At 35.7% G+C, this 20,944-nt stretch overlaps 1 protein-coding gene across 5 annotated transcripts in view; it reads left to right on the top strand.

The window, feature by feature from the left end:
• IQUB (IQ motif and ubiquitin domain containing) overlaps positions 1-20,944 on the top strand; it is a 64,906-nt gene that overhangs the window by 8,233 nt on the left and 35,729 nt on the right. For all 5 annotated transcript variants that reach the window (XM_047849005.1, XM_047849007.1, XM_047849004.1 and 2 more), the window contains exons 3-7: positions 58-192; positions 3,179-3,340; positions 3,428-3,600; positions 4,156-4,311; positions 16,942-17,152. In XM_047849005.1, the coding sequence (XP_047704961.1) occupies positions 58-192; positions 3,179-3,340; positions 3,428-3,600; positions 4,156-4,311; positions 16,942-17,152 (837 nt within the window). The remainder of the gene's footprint in view (positions 1-57; positions 193-3,178; positions 3,341-3,427; positions 3,601-4,155; positions 4,312-16,941; positions 17,153-20,944) is intronic.

The raw sequence follows: 20,944 nt of genomic DNA, 5'->3' as shown, positions 1-20,944 counted from the left end.
TGGGTTGCTGACCCTTGCTTTTGACTATGATTCTTTCTTTTCTCTTTTTATCTACAGTAAAAGTTGTACTTTTTCCTGTGGGCCAGGAAATTATAATGCCTTTTAAAATAGACTCCATTGTAAAGTACCTCAAGGATCATTTTTCATACGTATTAAGTATCCCATCTAACGTACTGCAGATGAGATATTCAGGTAAGCTTGGAAGCGAATAAAACTTATCAAGACTTCTTTAGTTTTAATGTGTAGATAAACAAGATCTTTAATTTGTTAAATGAAATATCTTGATATTTACTATTTGAACATTATATTGTGATTATACATTCAACTGATTTTTATTGAGTACATATTTGTTCTAAATACTTTGCTAAGAACTGAAGATGTAGAGAAACATGAAACAAAACTTTGTCGGTTTACAGACTAGTCAGAAAGATGATATATGCAATAGTTAACCACATAATGTGCAAATGTTTTAATGGAGATATGCTCAAAAAGCTGTGAGAACAGAGAGGAAGGAAACCGGGAGGTTCTAGAAAGCTTCATTTAATAAAAGTGACAATACGTGAGCTGAGTCCCAAAGAGGTGAGAAAACCTGGGATTTCAGGGAAGTGGTAAGAAGTTTAGAGTGGCTGGAAGTAGATGCTGTGTGGTGAGTAGGAGGCAATGAGGTTGAAAGAAGTGGATAAGGATGAGCATGTATAACATAAGAAGAGGCCTGAAAATGATTTATCTGTCAGTCCTTATACAGTAAGGTGAATTCACATTCCCTGATGTTCAAGTTTACTTATATTTTGTGGGCAATATTGGACAGCCCACTTTATAGTAGCTTTGTGTCATAGGAGGATTTAGTCTTTGTAACTGTGATATAATTAGTAAAACCATGATAGTTAAATAAATGTTTCTATAGAATATGTCCACACAGATCCTAATATTTTCATTTTAAAAGTTTTGGTACTAACTTAAAAAGATGCCACCAAAAAGTTTCCAGGGAAATAAGAACATTTTTTGTGTGTGGGAAAATCCTAAATACTAAAAAGGATTAAGCCACACCTGTTAAGTTCCTCCTTGTCAAATCAGAGAAAATAATCAGTTCAATTTCAAAATTATTTTTAGAAAACTATTATAATGAATGTGCTGTAATACTAAGATGTTCATGTATTCAAACAACTGATTATTAAGGTTGGTTAGGGAAACAATACTAAAATTTAAGCTTATTAGTAATAACAATCATGATAGTTAATTTATTGAGCACATATTGTGTACTAGTCCTATAAAATGTTTTGCCTATATTATCACATTATCATTCAACCCACATAACAACCCTTTGACGTAGGTATTATTATTAACTTTTTTTTTTTGAAAGAAGGAAACTAAAGCTTGGGAAACTAGCATAAATTCACATAGCTAATCATTGTTAGAGTCTGAACTTAAATATAGGTATGACTCCAAAAAGGGAATTGGAAATTGTTTGGCATTATATACAAGGTGAAGTTCAAAACTGGAGAAGAGAGAGCACTTTGAGACTGGAGTAGCTAACTAGTGGTACCTGAGATTAATCTTTGTTCTTTGTACTTCATGACCTTTCTTCTTTATGTGTAAGTGCCAGGCATCACCACTGGGTAACAGGGTTATGTCAGCCATGATAATTAAAGAGCTTGATTCTGTGTCAATCGCCCTCTAAGACAGGTGCTTCTCCTAGTACTAGAATTGGAGTTCAAATTGGGACTAAGCCTACTATACAAACTAGAGGAATGAAGAGAAGAAGGCTCTGGGAATCTATATTCGTTTTCTATAGCTGTTATAACAACCACAAGCTTAGTAACTTAAAGCAACACATGATTTCTCTTATTGCTCTGGAGGCCAGAAATCCTGGATCAGTTTCACTCACATGAAGCTGACATACAGGCAGGGCTGTTCTCCCTCTGGAGGTTCTGGGGACAATCTGCTCCCTTGTCTTTTCCACTTCTAGAGTTGTATACTTTGCATTCATTGGCTTGTGGCCCCCTTCCTCCATCTAAAGCAAGCAGAAGAACATCTTCAGATCTCTCTCTGCTTCTGTCTTATCATCTTCTCTATAGTCAAATCTCCCTTCCTTCCTCTGTAAAGGCATTTGTGAGTACATTTAGAACACACTTAGATAATCCAGGATAATCTCCCGATTTCAAAAATTTTAACTTAATAAAATTTGCAGTCATCTTTGCCATATAAGGTAACATTCATTGGTTCTGGGGATTAGGACATGGATATATTCTGGGGCCATTATTCAACCTATTACAAAGCCCGTATAACATTCATGTTAATTTTCTAAGTTAAGAATTTGGGGTGTGGAATTGAAACTCAAGGATCTTTATACTTTCTTAAACATAGCAAAAATAGACTGGTGGTATCTGATACATTTCTAAGAATTAATGTAACAAAACCTTTGCTATGTTCAAATTCCCAATTGTAATTTAGGATTACCATTCATTGGAAGAGTCATATATATTCTATCAAAACAGCAGCCAATAACATTACACATATTTTTGTATTCCTTAAAATAGAGAGATAAAATTGGAGTCAATTTATAGAATAAACCAATAAAGGGGGATAGAAGTAAAAAAGATACAAAATAACATAAAAATATACTGGTGTACACTTTTTCCAGCACAAAGCTGAAGCTTAACTCTACTTTTCCATGAATTTACTAATATGAGTTCCTGATTATAGAAACAGAAAGAGAAGGATTCTTTGGAACTCTGAGTATATGCTTTTCTGCATTGGAGACAGGAGTGGGTATTACAATAATCAAATTTTCCCTGAATTATATATGTCCTGTGCTTACACACATTGTGATTTTTTTTTAGAGAATCAATGTTTAGAATACGATTTTACTCATAGAATATGTTTTTACTTTAAAATATCTGTAGAGTTGCATGCTTATTATATATTTGTGTTTCTGATGAGAAATCCTGTGAGAGTTATAGCTTTATTTATAATGTGGAATTCTTGCATCTTAACTTTTCCCCTTGTGGAGTTTTCTGTACTAACATTATAGTAAGGGGTGGACATCATCAATATTCTATTAAGTAATTAAACTATATGTGTTCATAGAATCATCTTCGATGTTTTTGATCCCCTTAAAATGAGTACATATAGTTATTTCTTTGTCATACACTTCTTATAGTTTCATGTCATTTTTTAGGAATAATCCTTAAAAATAATGAGACCCTACTACAACATGGAGTTAAGCCACAGGATATTGTACAAGTGGAAATCTTCTCTACAGATCCAGATCTATTTCCAATCAAAAGAGTAGATGGATTAAGTGATGCCTCTCACATCATAACTGTCAGAGTACAAACTGGTTAGTTATTTGATGTCTTTTAGATAAAGTATTTTAGAGTCCCTTTGTAGGTGAGCTTTCGTTCAGTCTTGGTTTTTACCTCCTTAGGCATTGCTCAGTACCAGGACGTAGCTGTTGAGATTATAAAATCTGACTTTCACAAACCATTTCTTGGTGGATTCAGACATAGAATAACAGGAATAGAATATCACAATGCTGGAACACAAACTGTACCTAAAAAGATTACCAAAAAAGACTATGCATTTTGTAGGGATACCCAGGTAAGGTTTTTATTTTCCTATGGAGATTTTTGAAACTGCAGAATCAACAAATGTTCTGTATACCTGTCTAAAGTCTTCCCCATTTGCAACGATGTGGGTATGCTAAGTGAAATAAGTCTGTCAGAGAAAAAAACAAATGCTATATGGTTTCACTCATATGTGGAATTTAACAAACAAAGAAGCAAAGAGGGGGAAAAAAGAGAGAGACGCAAACCAAAAAACAGACTCTTAACTATAGATAACAAACTGATGGTGATCAGAGGGAGGTGGGTGGGGGGATAGGTTGAATGGGTCATGGGGATTAGGAGTACACTTGTGAGGAACACTGGGTGATGTGTGGAAGTGTTGAATCACTATATTGTACATCTGGAACTAATATTACATTGTATGTTAACTAGAATTTAAATAAAAACTTAAAGAAATTAAAATCTTTCAAGGAATTATATGGCAATTAAAATAATAACAGAAAATTTACTAAACAGATAGAAAAATGTGCTCTTTACTCACTTATATGTGTATATAGTGGATATTTAAATATTTATGTTTTTATTTTAGACAGTTTTTCAGAGAAAAAAGCTCCAGCAAACTACAAATACAACATCCACACAGATGACTAAAATTGGGGTGTATGTATCAAATATGACTGATAAACTGGTAACACCAGGAAAATATTTTTCAGCAGCAGAATACCATGCTCAAAGGTTACAGGCGGTAAGATAACTTTTATCATGAGTGAATTTTAAAACTGAAGTATATAAGCCAGTTGTTCTGTGTGTGTCTGCCTGCGTTTCTGTATTCCACACTAGTTTACGAAGAACACCTACGTGAGTGTTGTTAAAGAAAAAACTATTCATAACACTATTAAAGATGGTAAGGCAAACTTTTTCAAGAGGGGCTACTCCTTGGAGTTTTGTAGTAGGGAAGAGAGATTGGGCTCAACCCCAAATACAAAAACTGGGAAAACTGGAAATTTATAGCCAAGGAGTAGGGTAGGGGTCAATGGAAGGGAAATTACCATGAAAACATGAAAGGAAATGGGAGATCCTGGCTATCCCATTCTAACGGGATTTTTGCTGAAGGCAGGCCAGAGTGATTAGGCATCATCTGTTGGATATGAAGGAAGATGAGGAACCTGATCAAATATTGAGGATAATCACATATGAGGGTGGGGATTCTGGTTAAAGTTACCAGGATTTTGCTAAAATTGAACAATGCAGAGATGAACACAGAAGCCCAAAAGTTGAGGCCTAGTTGAAAAAATGCCTGATTAGAGTTTGGTCAAGGAGAGAATGTTTATCAGTCAGAATCATGTTTTACTGGTATTAAAAGCAGTTTTTATCTCCACATCCTCCCCCAATTCTTCCCCCCCCCCCCCCCCCCCCCCCGCCACCGGCCCCCGTAAAAGGAACAAGAATTCTAAATGCTCCTAATCCCTTCCTTTCCCTTAGGGATTCCCAGGGAGTTTGTGTGTTATGTTTGGCCATTATTGGTTTTGTCCATCTCTGTCCCTTAACCTTAACTCCTCTATCCCTTGGCCTTAATCCCTGGGACAGTAGAATCACCTAGGGAGCTTTCCAGAGTAATTGAAACCAAAAGCATACTAAAGTCTGTTTTCTCTGATACTGATATAATTGCCGCTCCAACTTTTTTATGTTACATTTGCATTGTCTTTTTCTGTTCTTTTACTTTCAATCTATTTGAGTCTGAATCTAGTGTGTATCTCTTGTAGACAGCATATAATTGGATCTTGTCTTTTTATCTAGTCTGATCATCTCCACCTTGTGATTGGAATGTTTAAAACATTTATATTTAGTTTAATTATTGATAAGGTTGGATTATATCAGCCATTTGCTATTTGCTTTCTGTATGTCATTTGTCTCTCTTATTCTTTCTTCTTCCTTTACTGTCTTCTTTTGTGTTAAATAGGTATTTTCTAATGTACCATTTTAATTCTTTTTTTTTATTTGAAACCTTTACTTTTAGTATAATATATACTTTAAAAAATATGCAATTCAATCATTTTTACTATATAAGAGAGTTATACAACTGTTACCACAATCAATTTTAGAACATTTTCATCATCCTGGAAAAAAAATCCTGGACCCAGTAGCTGTCAATCACTATTTTCTGTCTTAGGAAACCACTGATCTACTTTCTGCCTGTATTGATTTGCCTATTCTGGATATTTCATATACAGGGAATCATACAATATGCAGCATTGAATAAATGTTTTTAATGCTTATTTTTGAGAGAGAGGGAGACAGACAAAGTGTGAACAGGGGAGGAGCAGAGAGAGGGAGATACAGAATCTGAAGCAGACTCTGAACTGTCAGCACAGAGCCTGATGCGGGGCTCGAACTCACAAACTGTGAGATCATGACCTGAGCCGAAGTCAGATGCTCAACTGACTGAGCCACCCAGGCACCCCACAATATGCAGTATTTTGTGATTGGCTATTTTTAAACGTAGCATAATGTTTTCATGGCTTATTCATGTTGTAACAGGTATCAATATTTCATTCCTTTATACTGCAGAATAATATTCCATTATAGGTACTCAATTGGATATACCTACTGTATCTATGCCAGTGTATATACTGTATTTTCTTTGTCTATTTACTGGTTGATGGACATTTGGGCTGTTTCCACTTATTGACCATTAGGAATAAAGCTGCCATAAACATTTATGTACTAATTTTTATGTGGACATATGTTTTCATTTCTCCCGGGGTATATGTCTAGGAGTATAATTTGTATCATATGGTGAATATAGATGTTTAACCATTTTAAGGAACTGTCAGACTGTTTTCCAAAGCAACTACACCATTTTATGTCCCACCAGAAGTATACAAGGATTCTAATATATTCACATCCTCATCAACACTTGTTATTGTCTGTTTTTTTCATTATAGCTGCTCTAATAAAGTGAAGGGACAGCTCATTTGGTTTTGATCTATACACCATGATGACTAATGATACTGAATATCTTTTTATGTGCTTGTTAGCAACTTGTCTGTATTCTTAAGAGAAATGTATATTCAGATCCTTTGCCAATTTTAATTGGGTTCTCTTCTTTATTATTGCTTTGTTGTTTCTTTAAATTATTTTTTTTTTTGAGTTATTTCCTAAGTGGTTGCTCTAGTGTAATTTAGGGATTGCAATATACATCTCAGTTTATAACAATATACTTGACAGTAATACTAACTAAAATCCAATAAAATACTGAAACTTTGCTCTAATAAAACTTCAATTTCAGGGGTGCCTGAGTGGCTCAGTCGGTTAAGCGTCCGACTTCAGCTCAGGTCATGATCTCATGGTCCTTGTGTTCGAGCCCCATGTCGGGCTCTAAGCTGACAGCTCAGAGCCTGGAGCATGCTTCGGATTCTGTGTGTCCCTCTCTCTCTGATCCTCCGCCGTTCATGCTCTGTCTCTTTCTGTCTCAAAAATAAATAAACATTAAAAAAAAAAACCCTGCAATTTCATCCCTTCTCCTTTGTGCTATCACTGTTCTACAAATTTATATATTCTTTGTATATTTTAAGCTCTACAAATCCTTTATAATTAACTGTTTTATGCAGTTGTCTTTTAAATAAGTTAATCATAGGAGATCCTGGGTGGCTCATTTAAGCATCTTACTTAAGCTCAGGTCATGATCTTGCGGTTTATGGGTTCAAGCCCTGCATCGGGCTCTGTGCTGATAGCTCAGAGCCTGGAACCTGCTTCGGATTCTGTGTCTCCCTCTCTCTCTGCCCCTCCCCTGCTTGCGCTCTCTTTCTCTCTCTCTTTCTCAAAAATAAATAAACATTTTTTAAAAAAATTAAAAAAAATAAGTTAATTGTAGAAAAGAAGACATATATAGTCCCTGATATTTACCTATATAATTATCTTTTCTGGTGCTATTTATTCCTTCATTTGGGCTAAAATTAATATCTAGTGTCATTTCCTTTCAGTCTAAAGAGCTCTCTTTAGTATATCTTGTGTATGCTTGTTTGCTTGATGGTATCCTGAATATCTCTGTTCATTTACCTTATTTTTTTCCCATCCCCCCTCAGGGCAGATAATTTCTAATGATGTATCATCACATTTATCATTTTTATTATTATAAAAATTATTATATTATTCAGATCTGTTTTTGAGCCTGTCCAATAGGTTTTAATTTAATTAAAATCCCAAATTTTTCATTTGGTTCTCTTTTTTAAATAATTTCTTTTTACTGATAATAATTTTTACTGATAAATAATAATATTTAACTGATAATAATTTCTTTCTACTAATTTTCTTTTTACTGATATTCTCTATTTTATGAATCATTGCCATCTTTCTTTTAACTTTTAAACTTTATTCCCTTTAGTTCTTTGAACATGTTTATCATATCTGCTTTGAAATCTTTGTAAGTCCAACATCTTAGACCCCTCAGAGGCAGTTTCTATTGATTGGTATATTTTTTCATTCTAAATTGGTCATACTGTCTTCTTTTTGCTCTCATAATTTTGTTGTTGTTGTTGAAAACTAGACGTTTTAAGTAACATTGTAGCAACTCTGTATCCTGTCCCTGTTTACTCCAGGGATTGATGTTATATCTGTCTTATATTTGTTTAGTGATTTGTCTGGATTAATTAATTGGAGCAGTGGTTCTCAACTGGGAGTGATTTTGCTCCCCAGGCAACATTTACATTGTCTGGAGATATTTTTGATTATGACTTGAGGGTGAGGGTGCTAGTGTCATTTAATGGTAGAGGACAAGTATCGTGCCAAACATCCTATAACGCGTAGGAAACTCCAACCCCACTGCAGCAGCTGGTTATCTCGTCCAAAATATCAACAGTGCCATTGCTGAAACCTGCTTTAGAGTTTGTCTCTATCACAGTATATCGCCATTGATTTCTCTGCTCAAAAGAAATGTTGTTGTTTTTCTTCTTGTAAGTCTGGCTTCCTAAGGGTTGCCCCTGGTTTAACATAGCTTAATGGTTAGGTAATGATTGATCAAAGGCTGTGCTCAAATTCCTTGAGCTAGTAAAGCTTCCACTCTCACTAATGGATCCATGTGTTTGGAGGATGCGTTGGAAGTTCAGACAAGTTTAGTTTATGATCATCCTGGCTTTTACTTTCTGCTGGGTTTTCTTCTTGCATTTCTTCTGCACAAGGCTTCACAGGCAGCCTGGGATATGTGAATAGGTAGGGCTTTCTCCAGTCTCTCCTGAGTATGTATTCATCCTTGTACATGTGTTCAGCCTTCAGACTACCAAGGATATTTGGGAAGTTATCAGGGCTCGCTGTGGCCTATCTCCTTTTCCTGATATCTCTGATTAATTTCTCACTAGTCTGCCTGTCTGTTGCTTGCTCCAGACTACAATCTCAGCTATCTGAGTTGCTGGCCTCTTTTTTTTTTTTTTTTTTTTTTTTGCCACAGAGATTACTATTGTTTGTGACATTGCTTAGGGAGTATAGAGTTTTTCTTTGCTTCATTTTAAATCAATTCAGCACCCTGAAAGTGGACACAGATGAATCCAGGGTGAGGAGAAGGAAGATACGAGAGCAGCCCCAACTTGAAATGCCATAGACTATCAGTGCTCCTACTTGAGGGTTAGTAATCTTTCTTCAATAAACATTTATTTGATGTATGCCTTTGGTCAATTTCCAGAATCCTGAAATGGTTATTATTATTTTTTTAAAAACAATTTTGTACAGTTTTATCATTCCTTTTTGGAGAGAGCATTTGATGAGACTTTCACTTTTCTAATCTGGTAGTCCTGCCCCCAGGCCCAAAGAGAATTTTCAGTGACTTATTTTGACATGACAGAATTTTCACAATTGAAATAAAGTATATTTTAATATACATAAAATATAAAATATGTTTAAAAATATGAATCTCGGGGTGACAGGGGGCTCAGTTGGTTAAGTGTCCAATTCTTGATCTCAGCTCAGATCTTGATCTCAGGGTCTTGAGTTCAAGCCCCGCAATGAGCTCCATGCTGGGCATGAAGCCTACTAAGAAAAAAAAAAAATTGAAATGAAATGAAATGAAATGAAATAAAATAAAATAAGGATCTCTTAGAAATTTATCAGGAATGTGTATGCATGCACACACACACATTCCTTAAATTGTAATCTATAATCATTTATATATACGGTCCAGTCACTATTATCTTCTTGTGTATTTTCCTAAAGGAGCTTGGCACATGTCTGAACCTGTATAGAATTGGGCCTATAGGTGATCTGTAGGTAAGGTGGATGCTCTTAACTTGAGAAGATGTTCCCTGTCCATTTGTTGTTTGGTCTTTGGAAAGTCTGCTAGGCATTGCGGCTGGTGTAGGCTTTAAGGGTCTGGGGAAGGCAGGCTGGACTGGCTGCTCCACAGGAGTGTAGCTTGGAGAATGAGAAGGCCCGAGAACACAAAGGCTTCCTCCCATGCCCCAGCTTGTTTGTTACCGGATCACTCATATAACAACTACCATACTTTTCATCGCCTGCAAGTTCATTCTGTCAGTGGCCCTATGTTTGGCCTGAATGTGTCCTGGGGAACCTACCTCCATGAGGAAGCTAAGAAATTACAACCCATGCAATAGGCTCATTAACTTGAAGGAGGGAAGCCAACCAGGGCAATTTGCCTGGCTTTTATTAAGGGAGATGCGGAAATAGAAATTTGATAGAAAGTAATACTCTGTCATATTATCATATTGGCGTATTTCCTTCAGTCATTTTCTACATGTATAAAACACATTTGAGACCACACTGTGTCTCAATGTGTCTTTATTTTATTTTATTTTTTAATTTTTTTTAATGTTTATTTATTTTTGAGACAGAGAGAGGCAGAGCATGAACAGGGGAGGGTCTGAGAGAGAGGGAGACACAGAATCTGAAACAGGCTCCAGGCTCCGAGCTGTCAGCACAGAGCCCGATGCGGGGCTCAAACCCATGGACTGCGAGATCATGACATGGGCCGAAGTCGGACACTCAACCGACTGAGCCACCCAGGCGCCCCTGTCAATGTGTCTTTAATTCATTACTGAATAACTTCTGGATTGGGTTGATAAATTTAAAAAATACCTATTTAGTCTCTTCTTACCCCAAATTGCTCAACTGAATTGCACACTTTTAACACTAGCTTTTGAAAGTGGAAAAGTGTACTTACTAGGTTTTGTGAAGGAAGATGTAGTACTTACTAGCAATCCTCCTTCCTTGCTGGGTATTTCTGGCAGATTCAAACTCAGTGTTAAGGTCCTCTTGGATTATGACTCAGCTTTGCTGGGTCTCTAGCTCTGGGCATCATTGGAACAGAAGCAGTCCATGGTGGTGACAAGGACTCAAGGCCAGTGCAACACAAGTACAAGTGTGTGAAAAGCTAAAGAATTTGTGCAGAATGTAAGTCAATGCAGTGCTTCTTTCATTGAAAAAATGTTGCTGTGAGAAAAAAAGTCAACTAAATTAAATAGTGTGTTTGATTTACTCTGTAACGCAGGGTTCTTGAGGCCATTTGTAGCCTGGCAACAAGGTAAGAAGCCATGTGGGCCAGCAGTAGAATCATAGGCCACATTTTGAGTACCACTGTGAGAATTTTTAAAACATTTTTTAAATATTTTATTTGTTTTTGAGAGAGAGAGAGAGAGAGAGTGAGTGGAGGAGGGACAGAGAGGGAGACACAGAATCCGAAGCAGGTTCCAGGCTCTGAGCTGTCAGCACAGAGCCTGATGTGGGGCTCAAACCCATGAACCATGAGATCATGACCTGAGCTGAAGTCAGACATTTAACTGACTGAGCCACCCAGGTGCCCCATTCATTGTGAGAATTTTAAATAGGTTCCTCCCCAATCAATGTCCACCCAGTGCTGAAGGCTGTTAAATCAAAAGATGCTCTTTGCTTTTTTACTTCTTTCTTTTTGAGACCCAGAAGAGAGCACCTAATTATTAGGGCCAAAGTTTGACTAATATTAAAACTACTAAAATTCTGGGGCACCTGGGTGGCTCAGTCACTTAAGGGCCTGACTCTTGATTTCAGCTCAGGTCATGATCTCACAGTTGTGAGATTGAGCCCCACATCAAACTGTGCTAGGCCTGGAGCCTGTTTAAGATCCTCTCTCTCTCCCTCTGCCCCTTCCCTGCTCACTCTTGCACATTCTGTCTCTCTCTCTCTCTCTCTCTCTCTCTCTCAAAAAAATACTAAAATTCTTTGAATTAGAGTCTTACCAACTCCAATACACCATACATTTAGTGCTATTTTTTTTTTCAAAATTAAAAAGTTTTTATTGAGGTATCATTGACACGTAACATTATATTGGTTTCAGGTATACAACATAACAATTCGAAATACATGTGAAATGATCATCACAGTAAATTTAGTTACCATCTGTCACCATACATGGTTAACTTTTAGAATTTACTCTCTTGGCAACTTTCAAGTATGCTTCACAATATTATTTACTGTAATCACCATGATGTACATTATATACCCATGACTTTTACTTATTTCATAACTGGAAGTTTTCACCTCTTGACCCCCTTCACTCATTTCACCCATGCCCTTACCTTCCTGCCCTTTGACAACCACTATTCTGTTCTCTTCATCTATGATTTTTGTTTTGTTCATTTGTTTTGTTTTTTAGATCCCACATGTAAGTGAAATCATATGACATTTCTCTTTGACTTATTTCACTTAGCATAATTCCTTTAAGGTCCATCCATGTTGTCACAAATGGCAAGATTTCATTCTTTCTTATGACTGAGTAGTATTCCAGTGTGTGTGTGTGTCACATTTTCCGTATCCATTCATCCATCAATAGCCACTTAAATTGTTTCCATGTCTTGGCTATTATAAATAATGCTTCAGTGAACATAAGAGTTAATGTATCTTTTTTAATTAGTGTTTCCTCTTCTTTGGATAAATACCCAGAAGTGGAATTGTTGGATCAAATGGTAGTTTAATTTTTAATTTTTTGAGAAACCTCTATATTGTTTTCCATAGTGACTGTACCAATTTACGTTCTTACCAACAGGGCACAAGGGTTCCTTTTTCTCCACATCCATGCCAACACTTTTTATTTCTTATCTTTTTGATGATAGCCATTCTAACAGGTAGAAGGTGATATCTCATTGTGGTTTTGATTTGCATTTTCCAGATGATGAGTGATGTTGAGCATCTTTTCATATGTCTGTTGGCCATCTGGATGTCTTTGGGAAGATATCTATTCAGATCCTCTGCCCATTTTTTAATTGGATTGTTTATTATGATTATTTTTTTGCATTTGAGTTTTAGGAGTTTTTATATGTTTTAGATATTAACCCCTTTTCAGATATATGATTTTCAAATAGTTTCTCCCATTCAGTAAGTTGTCTTTTCATTTTGTTGATAGTTTCCTTTGATGTGCAAATGCTTTTTAGTTTGATATAGTCCCATTTGTTAATTTTTGTTTTGTTACCTTTGCTTTTGGAGTCGGATTTAAAAAATTATTGCCAAGACTTGTGTCAAGTAGTTTACCACCTATGTTTTTTCTAGGAATTTTTTTGGTTTCAGGTCTTACATTCAAGTCTTTAATACAATTTGAAGTAATTTTTTCTGTATAGTGTGAGATAATGGTCTAGTTTCATTCTTTTGCATGTTACTGTCCAGTTTTACCAGTAGCATTTATTGAAGAGACCATCCTTCCCCATTGTATATTCTTGCGTCCTCTGTTGTAAATTAGTTGACCACGTATGTATGAGTTTATTTCTGGGTTCTCTGTTCTGTTCCATTGATCTATAGTTCTGTTTTTATGCCAATATATAGTGTTTTGATTACTATAGATTTGCATTGTAGTTTCAAATCAGGAAGTATGGTATCTCCAGCTTTGTTCCTTTGGTAACAAAGTTAAGAGAGATGTGGAATGTTCCTTTGCTGAAGTTCAGCATGTTTGTTGTAAGTTAAGGCTGCTTCTCTCTGTCAAACTGACATAGATCCTCCTGCCAAGAGTGAGATGCTTCATTTTTGGTTATCTAATTTCAAACAGCAAAGTTTCTGATAGATTAGTATTTTAGAGTACTAAGTTTCTCAGTGTGCACAGAATAATAGTATTCACTCAAAGGAGGGGATTGTTAGGACATTTTATAGCTGTAGTATGTCCTTGGAAGAAATATTGTTTCCTGTTAATTTCATAGCTGACAATTAATGCCTGTTATTCCAGCCTGATAGATTTTTATGTTCTCAGTCCAAACTAATTTTTATTTTTTGACTGTACAGGGCTTGGATGGTAGCTCTGTGATATCATCAAGAACCTAAACTCCTCTTACCTTTCCATTCCATTAATCTTATGAGCTTATAACTTACATGATAATGCAATGGTTAGTCAACCTTCAGCATAATGTCTGCAATCTATGCAGGAAGAAGGGAGAGGTCAAGGGAGCATGAGCCATATATGCTACCTTCAAGAGTTTTCCCTGCAAGCCCCACCCAGTGCCTTCCAGTTACATCTCATTGGCCCAAACTGTGTCATGTGATTGTGCTCACTGCGAGTGTGTGACAAATACATTTTTAAAGTTTTATATTGTTGTTCCTCAATAAGATTGAGGTTTTCTTATTAAGGAAGTAGGAGAGAATGGATATTAGGTGGGGAGATGGAAGTCTCTACAACACTTCCCAAACTCCAGTAAAATGGTATTAAAGGACTAAAAAATGTAAACATACAGGAACGAAGAATACATGAAAAGAGAGAAGAGTGTCAGTCAATTATTTTAAAGTTGTAAAGCAGATGGAGAAATGCTAACTTGACTTACTTAAGCTGAGGAAGTGAAACTCTAAATGCCTGCCAAGGGGGATGGCATCAAGAACCAAACTGCTTTGCCCCATACAACCTTGGAAGGTGAATAGGAGTTTCCTAGGGAGGTGAAAGTGGGATGTGAGTTGTACACAGAGGGATGGGTTAAAAGCCAGTATAGGAGGAAATTTCCACATAGTAAGTTCTTTTGTCTTCACTGATTCCTTTCTACTTGTATCATATTTACTTTATTCTTGAGCTTCTTGATTTCATGCTTGTATTTATTTTAAATCTTTTTTGTTTTAAGCAATATTATATATGACTATTGATATTTTTGTACTCATTCTTGCCATCTCATTTTGGTTTTTATTTATTATTCACATTTTGTTTGTTTTTTCTTTTACCAGCCTTTTCTTCTTTTGGTCAGTTTGACTAAACATTTTCTTTCTTTTTTTTTTTTTTTTTTTTTTGTTCTTTTATAGTTGAAAGCAGGTCCTTTGTTTCTGTTTTTCTAATGGTTCCTTATAAAAATTAAAAAATTTTTTGTTTCCTAAATTTTTTATACCAAAGGCATACTTAATCAGGCTCTATCTTTTCCATGAATAAGTCAAGGTCCTTAGCAGGGTTTTCTGTTTTTCATTTCCTTGTCCTCCTCCCTCATTCCTCCTAGCCAGTCAGATTGGATCTGGAATTATAATTATATACATATATGTATGTATATAATTATAATTATATATATAATTTACTTTATAATTTACTATATATTTATAACTTCACTTTGTTGTTTGATATATTTATATTGATATATATGACTTTTTCCAAATAAGATGTATTTAGCTTGATAACTCTTTTGGAAATGTTTTCTCAGTTCTTTAATCTTTCCATTTTAACTTATTTTTCTTGCTAGAACACATTCTCTAGTAAATTTTTCATAGATGATGCCTGGGAGATAAACCTCTTAGTCCTGTTGAATCAACCTCATTCTTGAAGTTTAATTTGAGTCCACATAGATTTAAACTTGTTTTCAAAATTATTTTTCTTTATAACACTGAAGCTCTATTTCATTAAAAGTCTGATGTCAGTTTTGCATTTCTTTGTTTCCTCTTTCTGGAAGCTTTTAGGGTTTTTATTTTATCTCTAGTAATCTTATTGTGATATGCTTGAGATTTGGCCGTGAGCCCTTTCTATCTGAGAGCTTATGTCTTTAGTTTGGAGACATGTTCTTTTAGTATATTTGGAGTAATTTCTCTGGTCAACTTTCTTCATTCTGTCTGGAGCTTGCTGGTCTGACCACCACTCTTTGGGAACCACTGTTCTGGTATTTCTGTTCACACAAAAGTAAACTTTTCTTTGTTGAATGAGGAGCCTTATATTTTGTGGATTCTTCCCAAATGTTTGGTTATTCCTGGGTGTGTAGACAGGGTATTTGAGATCCCTTATGTCCAGTGTGCTATGCATATTTGTTTACTGCAGTGGTTTTAGGGGATGGCCAAGGCTTGATTCTGGAAGAGAGCTAGTTTTATGAAGAAGAGGCTTCTACTCATCGTGGGTGTCACCCACAGATGTGGTTTCCCTAGATTGTTTTAGAGAAGCCTGTCCTTTTGGCATTTTTCAAGCAGTCACTTTGCCATTTGCCCTAACACACCTCTTCTGCTCACCGGATCCACTGGTTTAGGGCTTGAAACAGTCTTACAGACCCTTCTGTATTTTCTAGCCTGCTTCTCCATCTTCCCTGTACATGATTAGGCATAGATTCCTCTTCAATTTATTCTACCTGTCTCCCTTCTTGAGGGGATTCTTCGAAGTTTCTGTTCCTTTGGAAGTCTCCGTTAGTATGATCCAGTGTCCTTACCGATTTCTGCTTATATGATTTTCCGTGATTACCAGAGATTAGGTCACAGTAAAGGGATGTATCAGCATATTCTCTGTCCTCAATCTTGATCTAGCCTCTCCACATTTTATTTTTATTTATGAGTTTAGTAAATAAAAAAATCTCTCAGTTATATGGCAAGTTTTTTGGGAATTTAGTACTATACTATAACTTCAGACATATTTATATTTCTCACAATTTAATAAATACTTGTTTTCTTAAACGGAGACTTTTATCTAACCTGCCTTTGGTAGTTACTACATATAACCTACCTGCTTTATGTTTAGGTAATGAAATTGTGTTTTAAATATGAGCCTAAGCTGATGGTAGTTAAGATAAACTAGAGATAATTCATATTAGTGACAATAATAGTATTTATTGAGGACTTGTGATGCACCAGGATTAAGATAAGGATGTTATATGGAGAATAAACCAAAATCAAACAACTAGTGAGTCGCAGAGGAAATATTTAGACTAAGTTTTACCCCAGAGCCTATGCTTTTAAGCATTGTACTAACTACCTCCCAGGAAGGTGTATTTGCTAGATTTTGGAGTCAAATTGATGATGTGCGTTATCCACAGCTTATGTGTCCCGATGTGTGTGAGAATGTCTGGCATAGAGGGAAACCTAGACTCTCAGTTTGTTTAGTAGTTTTTGCATTGGAATAGAAATAATCACTATTGCCTTTTGTTATTATCTGATATAGTTGATGGTAGACACTTTTTATTTCCTTTTAATTTAACTATAGGTAATAGTGTTACAGACTTACTATAGACGATGGCATGCTAAAGTCATGGTAGAGAATTTAAGAAGACAGAAAATGTTAAGGTTGAAGTGGGAAGCAGAGGAAGAACAAAGGAAGATAAGAGAAAAAGAAGAATGGATGAAATTGGACTATCACCGGAGGCATAATCCTCAGACAAAAGAAGATTTTGAGCTTCTTTATAATGCACTGGAACGTAAGTTGAAATAGGCTTTGCATAAAATATTAATTTTATAATTTTTCACTATTAGGAAAAGCAGGTGTATTAATAAAGACAAAAGGAAGGCCTTCTTATTTCAGGATGAGGTCTTGGGAATCTTGGCCTAGAGAATTTAAAGAGATGAATAATGTTTTACACCTGGGACAGGAATTAAGGTGGGAATAAATTGGGGATGCTTTTATATCAACAGTGGATAAATAAAATGTGCATACTGCTCTGTAAATTTTGTGGTTTAGTATATTATCTCATTCGATCATCCCCGTGAGATAAAAAGTGAAAGCATTGTCTAATCTGATTCTCTGATGGTCTTGGGAATTTGTGAATGCAGAACTGAACTGTCTTGAATCCCTCAATTCAGCATCCTGTCTCTGATTTCTGTTCTTTAGAGGAGGGCTTGGCAATACCTTTTAATTCCCACCCATTAATGATCAATATAGATGTATATTCTTTACACAATTGACGTTTATGCCTTATTTCTTCCACAGAATGTGTGTTAGTCATTGACACAATTAAAAGCTTCAGTTACTTGACAGGCCAAGCACTCCGTACTCAGGGCAATAGATATGCTGTTCTTGAAGTTGTTTCTCATTGCTCCCTTCCAATCTCAACTTAAATGTTGCCTACTCAGAGGCTTCTGTGACTGACAGTCCAACCTGGATATCCTGTTGTCATCTAATGGTTATCATTGCACCCCAAACTTTTCATTTATATCACCACCACAATTTGTAATAATATATCTTTTTGTTTAGCATTAATTTTCAGCAGTGGATTGCAAACTCCATGAGAGAATAACTTATTTATTTTTTTTTTTTGATGCTCTCACTTTTTCTGTGCTTAGCTCATATGCCCAACAAATATTGGCGGGTGTAATGAGTGAGTGAATGAAAGGGAACCCCAAGGATGTAATGCAGTTATCTCTGGCTTCGACTTTCCCGGTAGTACCAGCTAAAGTGCCAGGAAGTAGAACAGAGAGTTACTAATTACTTTAGATGCCAGAAAGTAGAGAAGTTGGGTTCTTGTGACAATGTAGAGGAATTTTCAAAATTAAAAATAGCCTCGGGTCACCTGTATGACTTAGTCAGTTAAACGTCTGACTCTTGGTTTTGGCTCTGGTCATGATCTCATGGTTCATGGGATCGAGCCCTGCAAGGGGCTTCGCGCTGGCAGCACAGAGCCTGCTTGGGATTTGACATTCTCTCTCTCCCTCTGTCTCCATCCCTCTCTTGCTGTGCTCTCTCTCTCTCAAAATAAATAAATAAAAGCTTAAAAATAAAATTAAGAGTAGCCTCAATAGTTTTTTTATTTGAGCAGGGTCTTTTCATCCAAAGAAATAACAGTCTTTGACTTCTCTATGATTATTTATGACATTAACTTTAAGCAAATTTTCTTAATGTAACTTTTTATATACTGTTTGTGGATGTTATTATATGTTCTGTTACTCAAGTCACCCTTCCTCTCTAACAGCAGTTTTAGGTGTCAGATATTGGGTCTATTAAATAGCTATATGGTAATATGCTATTCACCAAAAGATAATACAGTGAAACACTAGGTCTGATAAGCAATGCTAATAAATTTATCTCTTTGGTAACATGCAAAATTGAGTGGCTTTAGGAACGTGGCAGTGTTTGAGGTAACAGCCTGTTCCCTCAGCTTTTACATCTGCCTCGTCTTTCTCCTAATCATTGACCTCTGCAAATACTTTCTGTTTTACTTTAAACCTCACTTCTATTTTCATCCTCTCTTAGATGAAAACAAAGTTTACTTTTAAATGCTAAGAATTAAACAGAGAGCACTGTTGGCAAGATCTAGGAAAGATCTTATTGACAAGTATAAAACTAGAGTTCTGTTATAGCAGAACTCTATTCAAATAATATTCCAAATTCCTATCTGAACAAGCCCAAGGTAATATTTTGTTGGTTGACAGGCAGTTGTGTAAAACAACAGAAAATATGCTGAGTGAGGTTCTACCTTTTCTACTTAATGGTGGTATTAACTTGGGCAAGTCACTTATTTTCTTTAGCCTCAGGTTCTTCATCTACAAAAGGACTTACTGATATCTGGCACGTCTATTTCACAGGGCTTTATGATATGTGAATAAATAAATGTTACATTTATGAAAGTACTTTAAAAGTGCAAATAATTATGCATATATAGTTCTATTATAACTATAATTATTATTAGTTATTAATAGTTATTACAACTATAATAATTTTATATTTGTAAATAATTTTATACAGATTTTCTATCTTAAAATAGACCAGATATGCTTTATATGTCTACACATGATTTATATGGAATAAAATGAAATTTCTTATATAAAAGAGGCATCTCTTTAGTTTTCTTCTAGCCCTAAAGTTCTAATTTAAAACTCTCAGAATAATAATTTTTAAGTTTTGTTGTAGTCTTTGAAACTGCTGCCCTCTTGTGGCTCATAGTAACAATTACATAGTTTAAATTAAAACTCCTAAAAGGAAGTTCAGCTTTTCCTCTGGGTAATCTGTCCCTCAGTAATAAAAGCAAAATAGATCATTAAAGAAAATTAATTTAACTACATAAGTTAATATAATGTATCAAAGTCAAGACCATTTCCAGGCAACACTATTTTATCTTTATGTTTGTTTGTTTTTTCTTACAGCAATATGTTGAGGATGACTCCTTTTATTGATCTGAATTGTCACTCTTATTTCAGACTCAGCATAGGGGTTATCATCTTTAGGAAACTTCTCTTGACAGCACAGATTGGGCTCAGAGCCTCTTTTCCTTGCCCACAATTCCCTGTAAACACCACTGTCTTAACTGTGTACATTTGTACTGAGGGTGCCTGATAGGACCCTTGCTCATTGTTGAATTGAATCTGCTAACCCTTTGGTTTGTTTTGACTTGTGCTAATGGCCTTTTCTGACTCTTCTCGGATTATTACTTCTGATCTCAAGGTACCTTGACTTCTAGCTTCTGGAGTCCACTGACATCATCTGGCTCTGGGTATTCAGTCTGAATCTTCCTTGGTTCTCTCCATATAGGCTTGCAGTCTGTGAATGAGAATTTTAAAAAACAGATGCATATAAACTGCTACTGGTGGACAAAATCTTGTATGTTCTTCCATTTCTTGTTTGGAAATTGCAAGTTTAGAGCTCAGGAATTTTAGAATGTGTACAGACTTTAGGTGCTAAGTCCTATCCTTTCATTTTTTTAATTAAAAAAAAATTTTTTTTACATTTATTTATTTTTGAGAGACAGAGAGAAACAGAGCACAAGTGGGGGAGGGGCAGAGAGAGAAGGAAACACAGAATCCGAAGCAGGTTCCAGGCTCCGAGCTGTCAGCACAGAGCCCGATGCGGGGCTCAAACCCACAAACCATGAGATCATGACCTGAGCTGAATTAGGATGCTTAACCAACTGAGCCACCCAGGCACCCCTTTTCATTTTATAATTGAACTTCAGACCCTGGAAATTAGATGATTTGTCTGAGAAGATAAGTTAAGGAGATAAAATAAACATATTCTTTCAAATGAACCAATTCCTTTAATATCTTTTTCTTTAAAAATATTAGAGACTCCTGGGTGGCTCAGTTGGTTAAGCAGCCGATGATTTTGGCTCAGGTCATGATCTCAGGGTCCTGAGATCGAACCCCACGCTGGGCTCTGTGCTGACTGCATGGAGCCTGCTTGAGATTCTCTCTTTCCTTTCTCTCTGCCTTTCTCTCTCTCTCAAAATAAATAAATAAACATTAAAAAAATATTGGTGGCTATTGACATCTGCTATGGGTTG

The sequence above is a fragment of the Prionailurus viverrinus genome, chromosome A2 (assembly GCF_022837055.1).
Source record: "Prionailurus viverrinus isolate Anna chromosome A2, UM_Priviv_1.0, whole genome shotgun sequence".
NCBI classification, from domain to species: domain Eukaryota; kingdom Metazoa; phylum Chordata; class Mammalia; order Carnivora; family Felidae; genus Prionailurus; species Prionailurus viverrinus.
Note: the sequence above shows the minus strand (reverse complement) of the source record. Positions and strands in the feature narration are given on the sequence as shown.